The sequence below is a fragment of the Mauremys mutica genome, chromosome 9, assembly GCF_020497125.1.
Source record: "Mauremys mutica isolate MM-2020 ecotype Southern chromosome 9, ASM2049712v1, whole genome shotgun sequence".
In the NCBI taxonomy this organism is placed as follows: Eukaryota; Metazoa; Chordata; order Testudines; family Geoemydidae; genus Mauremys; species Mauremys mutica.
In genome coordinates this window covers 97232060-97247057 of record NC_059080.1, presented here as the reverse complement: position 1 = coordinate 97247057, position 14998 = coordinate 97232060, and the positions used below count along the sequence as shown (strand labels likewise).

At 65.5% G+C, this 14998-nt stretch overlaps 1 protein-coding gene across 1 annotated transcript; it reads right to left on the bottom strand.

Moving 5' to 3' along the window:
* Window positions 1–340: 340 nt before the first annotated feature.
* LOC123376849 (translation initiation factor IF-2-like) lies at window positions 341–1924 on the bottom strand. The gene has a single exon (XM_045029090.1). It carries the CDS (start codon window positions 1922–1924, stop codon window positions 341–343), a length of 1584 nt encoding a protein of 527 aa, XP_044885025.1.
* Between the last annotated feature and the right edge of the window lie 13074 nt (window positions 1925–14998).

The following is a 14998-nucleotide window of genomic DNA, read 5'->3' as shown; positions in this document are numbered from 1 at the left end:
TGAGCTGGAGACGCCAATGAGGGAGTTCAAAGACTCGCCCATGGCTGTGGCTAATGTGCCTCCCGAGGGGCAGAGACGAGCGGGAACGTCTGCTGAGAGCGCAGTGATGTAGGTGGGTCAGGGCCACGCCTGGTGCAGGACTCCTCTTGGCAAATGGATGGTGCGTCCAAGGCACCTCTGCAGCCTGTCTTCCTCTGAGAGCCAGAGCTTCCCACGTGGGCGGATCGGTGTCGGGTGCCGAGAGCCGGGATGTCCCACGTGGGCAGATCAGTGTCTGATGCCGAGAGCCGGGGATTCCCACGCAGGCGGATGTGTGTCGGGCGCTGAGAGCCGGGGCGTCTCACGCAGGGGGTGGATCGGTATCTGGTGCAGAGAGCCAGGGCGTCCCACGCGGGGGGATTGGTGTCTGGTGCCAAGAGCCGGGACATCCCACGCAGGCGGATCGGTGTTCAGTGCCGAGAGCCAGAGTGTCCCATGCGGAGGGCAGATCGGTGTCTGGCGCTGGGAGCCGGGGCGTCCCACGCAGGCGGATCGGAGTCTGGCGCTGGAAGCTGGGGCCTCGCACGTGGGCGGATCGGTGTTCAGTGCTGGGAGCCGGGGCGTCCCACGCGGGCGGATTGGTGTCTGGCGCCGGGAGCCGGAACGTCCCACGCAGGTGGATTAGTGTCTGGCGCTGGAAGCTGGGGCCTCCCACGCGGGCGGATTGGTGTTCGGTGCCGAGAGCCGGAGCGTCCCACGTGGGCGGATCGGTGTCAGACGCTGGAAGCCGGGGCGTCCCACGCGGGCGGCAGATCGGTGCCGTCGCTGGAAGCCGGGGCGTCCCACGTGGGCGGCGGATCGGTGTCGGGCGCTGAAAGCCAGGGCGTCCCACGCGGGCGGCGGATCGGTGTCGGGCGCTGGAAGCCGGGGCGTCCCACGCGGGCGGCGGATCCGTGTCGGGCGCTGGAAGCCGGGGCGTCCCACGCGGGCGGCGGATCGGTGTCGGGCGCTGGGAGCCGGGGCGTCCCACGCGGGCGGCGGATCGGTGTCGGGCGCTGGGAGCCGGGGCGTCCCACGCGGGCGGCGGATCGGTGTCGGGCGCTGGAAGCCGGGGCGTCCCACGCAGGCGGATCGGTGTCGGGTGCTGGAAGCCGGGGCGTCCCACACGGGCGGCGGATCGGTGTCGGGCGCTGAAAGCCGGGGCGTCCCACGCGGGCGGCGGATTGGTGTCGGGCGCTGGAAGCCGGGGCGTCCCACGCGGGCGGTGGATCGGTGCCGTCGCTGGAAGCCGGGGCGTCCCACGCGGGCGGCGGATCGGTGTCGGGCGCTGGAAGCCGGGGCGTCCCACGCGGGCGGCGGATCGGTGCCGTCGCTGGAAGCCGGGGCGTCCCACGCGGGCGGCGGATCCGTGTCGGGCGCTGGAAGCCGGGGCGTCCCACGCGGGCGGCGGATCGGTGTCGGGCGCTGGAAGCCGGGGCGTCCCACGCGGGCGGCGGATCGGGGTCGGGCGCTGGGAGCCGGGGCGTCCCACGGGGGTGGCGGATCGGTGTCGGGCGCTGGAAGCCGGGGCGTCCCACGCGGGCGGAGGATCGGTGCTGTCGCTGGAAGCCGGGGCCTCCCACGCGGACGGCGGATCGGTGTCGGGCGCTGGGAGCCGGGGCGTCAGACGCGGGCGGCGGCGAGGTGTCGGGCGCTGGGAGCCGGGGCATCCCACGCGGGCGGCGGATCGGTGTCGGGCGCTGGGAGCCGGGGCGTCCCACGCGGGCAGCGGATCGGTGTCGGGCGCTGGAAGCCGGGGCGTCCCACGCGGGCGGCGGATCGGTGTCGGGCGCTGGGAGCCAGGGCGTCCCACGCGGGCGGCGGATCGGTGTCGGGCGCTGGGAGCCAGGGCGTCCCACGCGGGCGGCGGATCGGTGTCGGGCGCTGGGAGCAGGCCGGGTGGCATGGGAGGATTCCGAGTGTGCGGGAGTTAGGGAGTTAGGTTCACAGCAGGGTCACCCTGCGGCACGGCTGCCGAACGCAGGGACGGCTCAGCCCAGCTCCCATCCACTTGCGCCTAATTCATTTGGACGTAAACTGCACTTGCCGTTCGCTTCAATCACCATCTCAGTGGTTAGACCAGCCCCTTCCTGTCCTCCCCCTGGCCCCAGCCAAGCCCTTTCCCTCCTCCTCTGCCCCCACAGGCCCCCTCTGGTGGGGCCAGGGACCTGGCTACTGCCAGCACCTGCCCTGAGCACACTGAGGGGCAGCGAGCCCCTAGGGGAAGGGTGAGTGGTCAGGAGGGGACGACCCCCCATGGCAGGCACATGCCCTGCCTGGCTGTGTCAGGGCTCAGCTCCGACCTGCTCCCTGTGGGTGTTATGGGCCATGCTTAGCCCAGGGGCTGTGGGTTGTGGGCAGAGTCTGTGTGACCCCCAATGTCCCGTCGTGCAGGTGGCTGACAGGACCCCGAAACCAAAACCGTGTCCCCTGCAAATGCGCTCTGCTCTCCCTGCCGGCTTACAGAGCCTGCTTCTGTCCCCACAGTGCAGCGCGACATCCCAACCCGGGCCAGTGCCTGGGTCTTCTGGCCCCCTGCCCGGCTCCCTCCCGGCCCCCTACCCGGCTCCCTCCCGGCCTGGGCATGCAGCTTTCCAGCCTGGAGGCTCTATCTGGCCGTGGCCCGCTCCATGGTTGGAAGCAACTCCAGCCTGGCTCACTTGGCCGGCAGGGCTGGGCGCTTCGACAGGGCCGGGCCTTTGGCCCACATGGCTGCAACTTTGCTTCCCTCTGCCTGCTTCGCAGACCCCAGATGAGTTTCCTTCGCCCCAAACTGGCAGTAAACCTGGCTCTGGTCACTGGAGTGCCTGGCCATGGGGGCGGGGAGCCCCTGGTGGGCTAGGGACACCCCGGTCCTTACAGTGCCCTGCTGTGGGCCTGGCTCCCGGCCTCCTCCCCAGAGGTGGGCGCTCTGCGGCGAGTCCCGTGCTTTGCAATGCCAGGAGCTGCGCGGCTGGAGCGGGTGTGAATTGGGGAGGGGGGTGGAGATGCCAGGTACTGCATTACCCTGTGGTTTCCTCTCTGTCTCTCCTGGCACAAATCCCCCCCCAGCCCCATCGGGCTCGGAGGGCGCCCTGTGGGAGTCAGACAAGGGGGAGCTGTTGGAGGCTGTTTGCCAGGTGGAGAGGGGCCATTTCCCCACTTGCCCGTAGAGAGGGGGAGCAGCAGGCGCTTCGTTCCCCAAGCGAGCTCAGAGCCCATGACCCTGCAATGGGTAAAGAGGGGGGCATTGGTGGGGAGGAGCCAAGCCCCGGGGGAGCGATGGGGCACGACCAAGGGCCAGGGCTGATGGCTTCTAGGCTAGTAACCATGGCAAGGGGAAATGAGGGCAGGGGGGAGGCAGTGGGGGCAACAGGAGTGCCTGGGGGCAGTGCAGGGGATGGGGGGCAGTGCAGGGTGAAGGGGTTCATGGGAGCAATGCAGGGTATGGGGTGCATGGGGACAGTGAAGGGGTGCATGGGGGGCAGTGCAGAGGACGGGGTGTATGGGGGGCAGTGCAGGGGATGGGGGTGCATGGGGACAGTGGAGGGGACAGGGTGCATGTGCTGGAGCTGCAGTGCAGGGGATGGGGATAAATTGGGCGCAGGGTTTTGGGGTCAGTGCAGAGAGATGAGGAACATGGGGGTGCGTCTCCCATACCTTTCTGCTGCTGGGGGCCTGCTCCAGGTCTCACAGGAGAGGGGGTCTGAGCCCCTGCATTCCCGGGCAGTGGGGGGGGGGTCTCCCTTTCTCGTCCCAGGTCTGAGTGGGGGGCCCCTGCAGCCCGTGGGATCCGATTGCTCTGAGCCTCCCCAGCAGGTGGCAGCATTGCACCAAGAATGGTCCCTCTGGTGGGAAATGGGCGCTGCGGGGCGGGGGAGCTGGGGCTGCCCTTGGGGAGGGGGCAGGGATCCTGCTGGGGGTGCTGCACCCCCCACGAAGCAGGGCCCTCCCCAGGGCTGCATCAGGCAGTGGAGTGACAGGGTCAGAACCTCACCGGGGGGATGTGCCCCAGTGCCACTCGCAGCTCCCGGCTCCCCAGTGGGGTCCGCTCAGCCGCATCCCCCATGCTCCCCGTCCCCATGGGCACCTGCCTGAGACATGCTGCTGTCATGCCCTGCACCCCCGCGCCAGGCTCCCCCCAGGGCAGCCCCCAGACCTGCCCGCTCCCTCTCCTGGCCTGGCCCTGCCAGAGCAGTAGGAGTTGGGGACTCCCTGTCCTAGGAGCTGGCGGGGGGGACACGGCACAGCCGTGGCCCCACTCGGATAGACAGTGCGGGCAGGAGGCCCGGGGCTGCCAGGGCGAGCGCAGAGGGAGCCATCACCAGCCGCTCACTGGCCCTCGATGCCCAGGACCGTCGCCCTGGGGTAAAGCTGGGGTGCGCGGTGCAGGTGCACTCCACGAAGGGGGCAGGACGGCCTCGCGGTGCCAGCGTACGCACTGCTGTGGCGCTGCCCTCCACGCCCGTGTCAGGGCCCCGCTCCCTGTGCTGAGCAGCGGGCAGGCCCCGTCCCTCAGCTAACGCAGGGCTGGCTCCGGTGCCCGCTGCTCCCTGGATCTGCTGGCTGGGAAACAGGTCCAAGTGAGGGGGGAGTGTGAGCCCAGCCCCTCGTTGAGATGCTAACAAGTTCAGTCCTGCCACGGGGCCCAGGGCCATGGCATCCCAGGCACATCCGGGCTTGCCAGAGCACAGCCCCTGCCACCGCAGGAGGGGCAACTGGCCCCACAGGACAGAGGGCCCCTGGCCCAGCCCCTCCCATGCCCCCATCATTCAGTCCTGAGCCTTGTTAATGGCAGAGGCATAGTTTGATGTCTATATTTGGGGGAGGGGGGCAGTTCCAGTCAGGCCAACAGCCCCCCAAGCCCCCAAACTAGGCCCATGGCTAATGGGGCTCCCACAGTGACCCTCCTCACAGCTGCAGAGGGGCAAAGCTGCCTGAGGCCACCAGCAGGGTCAGGGGGCAGCATGTGAGCTGGCCCCATGCCCCCCTCAGCCGCACAGGCCTGGCACAAAGCCCCACAGCGGCGTGTGACACAGCCATGCCTGGCGGCAGTGTGGGTCCCTGCCCTGGGGTGTACACTGACTCCCTGCTGGCTCTGGGGCCGGCTACAGAGCCGTAGGTCCAGGGTGCCCGCAGGGAGATGGGCATGGTGGATAGCTCAGGGAGTCGGACAGGCTTGTGCCAGGAGTGTAGGAGAGTCCCAGAACCCCCACCACCACCTGCCACCATCCCCCATCACCATCTCTCCCCACATTTCATGTTTCCCAGGAAGCCCCAGTGCCCGGAGTCACGGGATCAGGGGAGACTCGCAGCTTTCACCTTACACGTTGGGCGGATTCTGGCCCTGGGGGCTGCAAGGAAAAGCAGGCAAATGTGACCCCTGCCCCACGCCCTGGAGGTTCGTGGTTAAAAGCTCAGGATTTCTAAGCCAATCTCCTGGTCTTTGACTGCCTCAGTGGCCAACGCCCCCCTCACCCTCGATCGTCACCCTGCTCCAAATTCTGGCTGGTGCCTCAGCAGGGAGGGGCTCCAGTCTCAGACCCATTGCCTTGGGGGCAAAGGCAGAACAGAACAGACATTCAGCTTGTGAGCCAGGGAAGTTCCCAGCCTTGTCTCTCTGCCAGTCTGTCCCTGGGTTCCCCCATCCTAGTCTCTGCCACTCCAGCCCCGGGTACCCCCACCCCCATCTCTCTGCCATGCTGTCCCTGCATATTCCTGTCCCTGTCTCTCTGTCTCCATCCCTGGGTACCTGTCCCTGTCTCTCTGCCAGCCCAGCCCATGGCAGGGCACCAGGCGAGCTGCTGGGTCTCAGCTTCACCCTGGTGCTGATTGACTAACGAGCTCAAATCACCGTGACAGCTGCAGCCTGGGAACATGCCCTCGCTGCAAGTGCCGCTGCCCCCATCCATCAGCTGCAGCCAGGCAGGGTGGGCGCGGGAGCCCTGGCACTCACCACTCGCCAGCTCATCATGGTCCTCGGAGAGTTACGGGGGGATTTACTGGTGGGAGGCAGCCCTGGAGTGGGACTGAGGGCAGCCCCAGGATGGGGGGAACGGGCAGGGGATGGGGCAGTGCGCCAGGGCAAGGGAGGCAGCTGTCCAGGTGGGGGGGCCGAGCACCACTGGGAGGGCCTGGATAGACAGGCCTGAACTCCAAGGCCCCCATGTCTATCCAAGACCCTGCGGGCTGAGAGGGGCCAGGGTTAGCATGTCCTCCCTGCCCCTGGCTCCCCGTCTCTTTCCGTGCTTCAGATCCTGCGTTGAGCGAGCCCTCGCGGGAGCTGGGGCCCAGCAGCACAGGGTCAGAGGGGGAAGGTGTGATGGATGGGATGCTGGGGGGACACTGGGCAGAGAGCCCCCGGTTGGTGCCCCCTGCTCCAAAGTGATGTGCGAGGAGTCCAGCCTGGCACCCAGCAGAGCCGTGCTGCAGGGGAGCTGCCTCCTGGACTGAGACCTGGCTGCTGCCAGGCAGGGGCGCCTGGGAGGTCTGGGATGGGATGTCCAGGCTAATCCAGTGTGGGGAGGCATGCAGCTAGGAGGCTCTGGAGAGGGGCTGGCGCGCTGGGCGTAAGTTGTGCCAGGGTCTCCTTTCTACAGAGAGGGCAGGGGCTGGTGGAGCCTGTGAACCCCACCAGGTACCTGCCTGTGCTCACAGCAACATGGAGGAGATGCCGGCAAATCACCAAGCCACGGTGGCGCGTAGGCCCCCCTGGGATCCATGGGCTTGGCTGGGGACAGTGGGTCCGGCCAGTCAGCGTCTGGGCAGGACATGGGCGAGGAGGCGGGTGGCATGGAGCTCAACGGTGCAGGAGTCCCACAAAGGGCTTCCCTCCTGCCTCCCCCACCCCGGGAGAGGGGGGCTGGAGGCATGGGGGGTGGGGGGAGACAGGTGTGAGGTGCACAGGGAAGATCCTGATGGGGGCACACAGCCAGTGGGGCGGGGGCAGTGGGTTACTGGCCCAGCTGCTGGTTCAGGGAGGTTTTTGCTCAGTGGGGTGCTGGGGCTGTCAGTAATCCAGGCTGAGGTACCCAGGCAGCCCGGCCTGCGGCTCCCCCAGGCCTGCAGGTGGCTCCTGGCAGCATGGGGAGAACTGGGGGGCGAATCTCTCAGCTGCCAAGTGCTGGAGATTCCCGGAATAGCAGCACAGCCAGGGGACCTGGTGCCAGCCCCACCCAGCCGGGGCCTGCCCCATGCCTGGCGGGACCCGAGCTCCCCTGTTACCAAGCAGCCCCAGGGACTGGCTGGCCCCGCGCTCTGTGCAGCGCCGTGCTTGCGAACCCAGCTGAGATCTGGCGCCCGGCAAACTGCTGCGGGACACGAGCTGGCTGGCAGGGCCAACCCATGTCGGATGTAGCTGGGGTTGGTCCTGCTTTGAGCAGGGAGTTGGACTAGAATCTCCTGAGGTCCCTTCCAACCCTAATCTTCTGTGATTCTATGACACAGCCCATGCTCAGGGATTGGTGCCCAGCTGGCAGAAAATCCAGTCTGGGCTTGCAGGTGCCCGGCCCAGCCACACGCACGGGCCTAGCAGCTGTGAGCAGTCCAGTGGGAAGGAGCTGGTGATCGCGTGCCTGCAGCAAGGCATGAATCCCAGGCCTGCAGCTCTGGGGGGACAGGTCGGCTCCCAGCATTCGGCGTGACCCCACAACCTCAGGCATATGGTACCGCTGTGACCAGCCCCGGCTGATCTACCCAAGCCCTGGCATTACGAGTGCGCCGTCGCAGACATCACAGAGCGGCTGAGCTCCCAAGTCAGGGCAGGCCAGGGATGGGAGCCTGTGACGGGTTCGATCACAGAAACCCCCTTGGGACTGTCACCTGATGTGCTGAGACTACCTCTGAGCCCCTTTTCTCTGCCAGTTTGGGCCTCCAGAACTCTGCCTTGTTGAGCCAGACATGCCAGTCTGCTCCAGCACAGGCCCAGGGTCTGAACCACGCGCCCCAAAGCTGCAGACTTAACTGAAAATGGCTTGAGAAATGCTCCTGTCTCCAGCACCCAGACACCCAGCTCCCAATGGGAGCCAAACCCCAAATAAATCCATTTCACTCTGTATAAAGCTTATACAGGGTAAACTCATAAATTGTCCACCCTCTATCACACTGATGGAGAGATGCACAGCTGTTTGCTCCTCCAGGTATTAATTACTTACTCTGGGTTAATTAATAAGCAAAAATGATGTTTAAAATGATGTATAAAAAGTAGGATTTAAGTGGTTCCAAGTAATAACAGACAGAACAAAGTTACCAAGCAAAATAAAACAAAACGCACACGTCTAAGTCTAATACATTAAAAAACTGACTACAGGGTGTCACGGAGTGTGGGGGAGTCCAGGCCCTGCACCCTCACTTCCTGTGATTCACCGGGACTCTCAGCCAGCCAGTAAAATGGAAGGTTTATTAGAGGACAGGAACATGGTCTAAGACAGAGCTTGTAGGTACAGAGACCAGGACCCCTCAGTCAGGTCCATCTTGGGGAGGCAGGGAGGCCAGAGCACCTCTGGCCCTCCCTCCGTTTCCCCTGCCAGCTCCAAACTGAAACTCTCCAGCCACCTCCTCTCCCTTTGTCTCTTTCCCGGGCCAGGAGGTCACCTGATCTCTTTGGTCTCCAACACCTTCAGTTGGCACCTTTGCCAGGAGGCAGAGTGTCGGCCTTTCTCTGTGCAGACCCCCTGCCCTCTAGGGCTCTGCAACAATCGCACACCCTTATCCCACCACCTAGATACTTAAGAAACGCATAGGGGAAACTGAGGCACCCACACAGTATTCAGAGAAAACATTAAGAACAGTCCCACTTCGTCACACAGATAAAAATCTCACCGTCAGAGATGTTCCAATAAGCGTCTTTCACAGACTGGTCTCCTTCCTAGTCTGGGTCCAATCCTTTCCCGTGGCACGGTTCTTGTTAGCTCCGGCTAAGGTGATAACTAGGGGATTTCTCATGACTGGAAGCTCCTTTGTTCTGTTCCACCCCCTTATATAGCTTTGGCACAAGGTGGGAATCTTTTGTCTCTCTGGGTCCCCACCCCTCTTTCTAAATGGAAAAGCACTAGGTTTAAGGTGGATTCCAGTACCAGGTGACATGGTCACACGTCCTGGGAGACCCCCCCCCCCCCCGCAAGCCTTCATTCTTCCTGGCCTGACTCACAGGAAGGCTTGCAAGTAAACAGAGCCATTTACAACCAATTGTCCTAGTTGATGGGAGCCATCAAGATGCCAAACCACCATTAATGGCCCACACTTTGCATCATTACAATAGGCCCCCAGAGTTATATTTCATAGTTCTAGTTTCAGATACAAGAGTGGTACATTTATACAAATAGGATGACCACACTCAGGAGATTATAAGCTTTGTAATGATACCTTACAAGAGACCTTTTGCATGAAGCGTATTCCAGTTACATTATAGTCACACTCATGAGCATATTTTTATAAAATCATATGGAGATGTGACGAAGTGGGACTGTTCTTAATGTTTCCCCTGAATACTGTGTGGGGGCCTCAGTTCCTGGCCGACCCTCTGTCTCCTGGCAACTAATGGCCGGGCCCTTCCCCACTGCAAGGGGATGCTAAAGATGGGGGAGAACAAAGAGGTCAGGCGACCTCCTGGCCTGGGAAAGGAATTGAGCAGAGAGGAGGGGCTGGAGGGGTTTCAGTTTGGGGCTGGCTGGGGACGAGGAGTGAAGTGCAGACGTGGGTGTCTGCCTCACTGGGCCCCAGAATGGACCCGGCTGAGGGGTCCGGTTTGCTGTACCTACAAGCTCTGTTTTAGACCGTGTTCCTGTCATCAAATAAACCTCTGTGTTACTGGCTGGCTGAGAGTCACGTCTGACTGCGAAGTGGGGGTGCAGGACCCTCTGGCTTCCCCAGGACCCTGCTGGGGCGGACTCGCTGTGGGACGCGCACGGAGGGGCATATGCTGAATGCTCCATGGTCAGACCCAGGAAGGTGAAGCCGTGTGAGCTTCTTGCCCTGGACACAGTCTGCTCCAAGGGAGAGGAGGCTCCCCGAAGTCCTGCCTGGCTTTATGGGGAGCAGGTCCAGAGCATCGCCTGGGGACTCCATGACAGGAGTGCAACGTCACCGAGACTTCCCCAGGAAATCCATGTCCTGATGGGCAAGGGGTGGGTGACTCAGCAGGAGCACTCTCCCCTGCGCCACGCTCCAGGGTTAAACAGCAGCCACGACCTGACTAAGAGGCAGCTGCATTTCAGTGCCCAATGGGGGATCCCTGCATAAACAGCTGCCACGTCCCACCCCAGAGGTGGCTGCATTTCAGTGATGGGCATAATCCTGGCTATTGACTTAAATCTGTCAGTCCCAACTGGTTATGAAAGGGACTGTGGGCAGGCAGGATTTGTATTATCCCTATCGCTCCCCCCCACCCCCCGAGAGCCTCTCATGCACATAGCATTTGGGGTGTGACACATTCCTCTCTGCTCCCCGCAGCCTGTCCCTGCCCCCCTGCTCTCCCATTTGCCCTGCTGCCTGCAAGCAATCGCCCACGTGGCTGCAATTTCCAGTGTCCCTCATGGCCGCCGTCTGCTTCCTGTGGAGATGGCCTCAGGTCCAGGGGGGCAGAGGTTAAGGGCCTATTAGAGCCGATCTGTAATCTTCTTGTCAAAGCCCCAGACTCACAGGCCCCGGGGGCCCCTCATGCTGAGGGGGGTGGGGCTGGATTTCCCCCACCTCCTGCCCACCGTAACTCAGGTACCAGGTTGGAAACCCCTCCCCGGTGGCCCCTGCAGTGCAGGGAACGTGACCCAAAGCCTGGCCCCGTAGAATTGCCTCAGATGGAGACGCCAGCGCGCCCCAACCCAGCTGCTGCCAAGGTGCGTTACCGCTGTGTGAGGGCCCGCCTTCAGCCCAGGAGCCGGGGGCTGCCCTGGCCTTCACAGAGGGCATGCCCTGCCCCCCAGGACCCTAAACCCAGGAGCTCCCTGTGCCCCACCCAAGGGTCTGCCTGCCATCCACCTCGGAACTGCGCCCAGGGACCTGCAGCGCCCCCGCCTGGCCCTGCACCGGGCTGAACCTGCAGGCCTGGTAGCAGTGTGTCGTGTCGGGGATGGCCGGCATGTTCTCGTTTCGCCACGCGCAGCACTGGAAATCGTGTCCCGCCGTCACCACCTCCCAGACGCTGAGGAAGCTGACACGCCTGGTCTCCTGCAGCGCATTGGGGCTGAAGTCCATGCAGGGCCCTGCAGCCTCCCGCCCTGCCCCACTGCTCCCCATCCCTGCCCCATCTCCATGCAGGGCCCTGCAGCCTCCCGCCCTGCCCCGCTGCCCCCCATCCCTGCCCCATCTCCATGCAGGGTCCTGCAGCCTCCCGCCCTGCCCCGCTGCCCCCCATCCCTGCCCCATCTCCATGCAGGGCCCTGCAGCCTCCCGCCCTGCCCCGCTGCCCCCCATCCCTGCCCCATCTCCATGCAGGGCCCTGCAGCCTCCCACCCTGCCCCGCTGCCCCCCATCCCTGCCCCATCTCCATGCAGGGCCCTGCAGCCTCCCGCCCTGCCCCGCTGCCCCCCATCCCTGCCCCATCTCCATGCAGGGCCCTGCAGCCTCCCACCCTGCCCCGCTGCCCCCCATCCCTGCCCCATCTCCATGCAGGGTCCTGCAGCCTCCCGCCCTGCCCCGCTGCCCCCCATCCCTGCCCCATCTCCATACAGGGCCCTGCAGCCTCCCGCCCTGCCCCGCTGCCCCCCATCCCTGCCCCATCTCCATGCAGGGCCCTGCAGCCTCCCACCCTGCCCCGCTGCCCCCCATCCCTGCCCCATCTCCCTGCAGGGCCCTGCAGCCTCCCGCCCTGCCCCGCCGCCCCCCATCCCTGCCCCATCTCCATGCAGGGCCCTGCAGCCTCCCGCCCTGCCCCGCTGCCCCCCATCCCTGCCCCATCTCCATGCAGGGCCCTGCAGCCTCCCGCCCTGCCCCGCTGCCCCCCATCCCTGCCCCATCTCCATGCAGGGCCCTGCAGCCTCCCGCCCTGCCCCGCTGCCCCCCATCCCTGCCCCATCTCCATGCAGGGCCCTGCAGCCTCCCACCCTGCCCCCCTGCTCCCCATCCCTGCTCCATCCCCAAGCAGGGCCCTGCAGCCTCCCGCCCTGCCCCGCTGCCCCCCATCCCTGCCCCATCCCCAAGCAGGGCCCTGCAACCTCCCGTCCTGCCCCGCTGCCCCCCAATCCCTGCCCCATCTCCATGCAGGGCCCTGCAGCCTCCCGCCCTGCCCCGCTGCCCCCCATCCCTGCCCCATCTCCATGCAGGGCCCTGCAGCCTCCCGCCCTGCCCCGCTGCCCCCCATCCCTGCCCCATCTCCATGCAGGGCCCTGCAGCCTCCCGCCCTGCCCCGCTGCCCCCCAATCCCTGCCCCATCTCCATGCAGGGCACTGCAGCCTCCCCACCTGTGCTGCTGCCACGTACCCTCCATGCCCAGGGGAGCGGTGGGGCAGTGGGTGGGCACGTGGCGGCTGAGGGAGGAGACTGTGAGCGAGGCTGGTGGGGGAGGTGGCTGGGTGCCAGGGGTGAGGTGAGACCATGTCGGACACTTGATCTGTTTGTCCTGGCCCAGCGGGCAGGGAGCTGCTCTGGCAGCCATTAGGCAGATGGCTGGTTAATATGTGCTGGGATTATGGCTGCCAGCGGGGATTGCTAACCGGCCTGGGAGCCTCTGTCACTTTCTCCAGCTGGCACAGGCTCTGCGGCCAGTCACTGGTGTCTGCCCGCTGGAACGGCTCAGGGCACTGGGATCGGGGGTGGGGGTGGAGGAGGGACTTTGGAGGGGCCGGGGGGCCTGGGACCGGGCGAGAGTCACCACAAAGCAATGGCATTTGGCTTGGGGGTGGGGAGTCTTGGGGAAATAGTGACCCCTCGTGTGCCAGGGCTCTCCCTGCTCCCACGATGCCCAGGTCCATGCGGTCCAGCGCTGGCCAGGTGCAGCACCCTGTCCCGGGCCGGGCAGGAATTACCACAGTGCGTGGCGATGACACTGGCTGGATCACGGGGGGGAGGGTGGCCGGTGTCTTTGGCGGGGGAGGCTGTGCACAGCTGGAAAGTGTCCCTGCCCGTCGCTGCTGCTTGGGAGTGGAGCCAGTTGCCCCTCACAGGCCCTGGCTTGTGATCTCTGCCTGCTCGGCAATGCTGGCGGCGCGGAGAAGGGGCCTCGGAGGTGAAATGCTCCCTGCCCCTCTGAGAAGGGTGAGGGCGAGACGGGGAGCAAGATGGGCGAGGTGGCAGTGGAGACCCTGTGCAGCGTCCAGATGGGGCAGGGAATAGGGGGCAGCGGGACAGGGCGGGAGGCTGCAGGGCCCTGCGTGGAGGTGGGGCAGGGCGGGAGGCTGCAGGGCCCTGCATGGAGGTGGGGCAGGGATGGGGGGCAGCGGGGCAGGGCAGGAGGCTGCAGGGCCCTGCATGGAGATGGGGCAGGGATGGGGGGCAGCGGGGCAGGGCGGGAGGCTGCAGGGCCCTGCATGGAGATGGGGCAGGGATGGGGGGCAGCGGGGCAGGGCGGGAGGCTGCAGGGCCCTGCATGGAGATGGGGCAGGGATGGGGGGCAGCGGGGCAGGGCGGGAGGCTGCAGGGCCCTGCATGGAGATGGGGCAGGGATGGGGGGCAGAGGGGCAGGGCGGGAGGCTGCAGGGCCCTGCGTGGAGGTGGGGCAGGGCGGGAGGCTGCAGGGCCCTGCATGGAGGTGGGGCAGGGATGGGGGGCAGCGGGGCAGGGCGGGAGGCTGCAGGGCCCTGCATGGAGATGGGGCAGGGATGGGGGGCAGCGGGGCAGGGCAGGAGGCTGCAGGGCCCTGCATGGAGATGGGGCAGGGATCGGGGGCAGCGGGGCAGGGCGGGAGGCTGCAGGGCCCTGCATGGAGATGGGGCAGGGATGGGGGGGGCAGCGGGGCAGGGCGGGAGGCTGCAGGGCCCTGCAGGGAGATGGGGCAGGGATGGGGGGCAGCGGGGCAGGGCGGGAGGCTGCAGGGCCCTGCATGGAGATGGGGCAGGGATGGGGTGCAGCGGGGCAGGGCGGGAGGCTGCAGGGCCCTGCATGGAGGTGGGGCAGGGATGGGGGGCAGCGGGGCAGGGCGGGAGGCTGCAGGGCCCTGCATGGAGGTGGGGCAGGGATGGGGGGCAGCGGGGCAGGGCGGGAGGCTGCAGGGCCCGGAATGGAGATGGGGCAGGGATGGGGGCAGCGGGGCAGGGCGGGAGGCTGCAGGGCCCTGCATGGAGATGGGGCAGGGATGGGGGGCAGCGGGGCAGGGCGGGAGGCTGCAGGGCCCTGCATGGAGGTGGGGCAGGGATGGGGGGCAGCGGGGCAGGGCGGGAGGCTGCAGGGCCCTGCATGGAGGTGGGGCAGGGATGGGGGGCAGCGGGGCAGGGCGGGAGGCTGCAGGGCCCTGCATGGAGATGGGGCAGGGATGGGGGTGTAGTAGCAGGATTTATTGTTTGTATTTTGCATAATATAGAATAAAAAATAATGGCTAATAATGTCGCCTGTATTTAGTAACAGACCTTTGAGGGCACCACTTTGTTGTAGGTTTAGGTTGCAGGCACATGCTTAGCCCCAGCTCCTGCCAAGGGGCACAGCAGACGTGCAGGGGACTGTGCCGGCGGGTCCTATGGAAAGACTGGGGCTGGCCCAGTGGGTCCCAGGGCAGAATCGGGCTCTTTCCTCTTCCTCTCCAGAGCAGTGACTGTTGCAGAGCAGCGTCAGGCTCGCAAACTCCAGCCAATTCCTGGCAGGTGCTAACGGGGACTGGGAGGAAAAGGGAGGAAATAGCAATTTGGGCTCAGCACCGTTAAAATCAGCTTGCGCTCACCCCTGATACTCCAAGGGCCATTGGCTGAGAAGGAGATGGGGGCATCAGCTCTTCGCACCATGCGCGGAGCGGGAGCGTAGGGGCTGGCAATCGCTGGCCCAGCCTCTACCCCCTGAAGCTCTGGAGGGTGCAACCAGTTTTATTATTCAGTATTATTTGTACTCCAGCAGCACCAGCTGAAACCAGGACCTCGTGGTG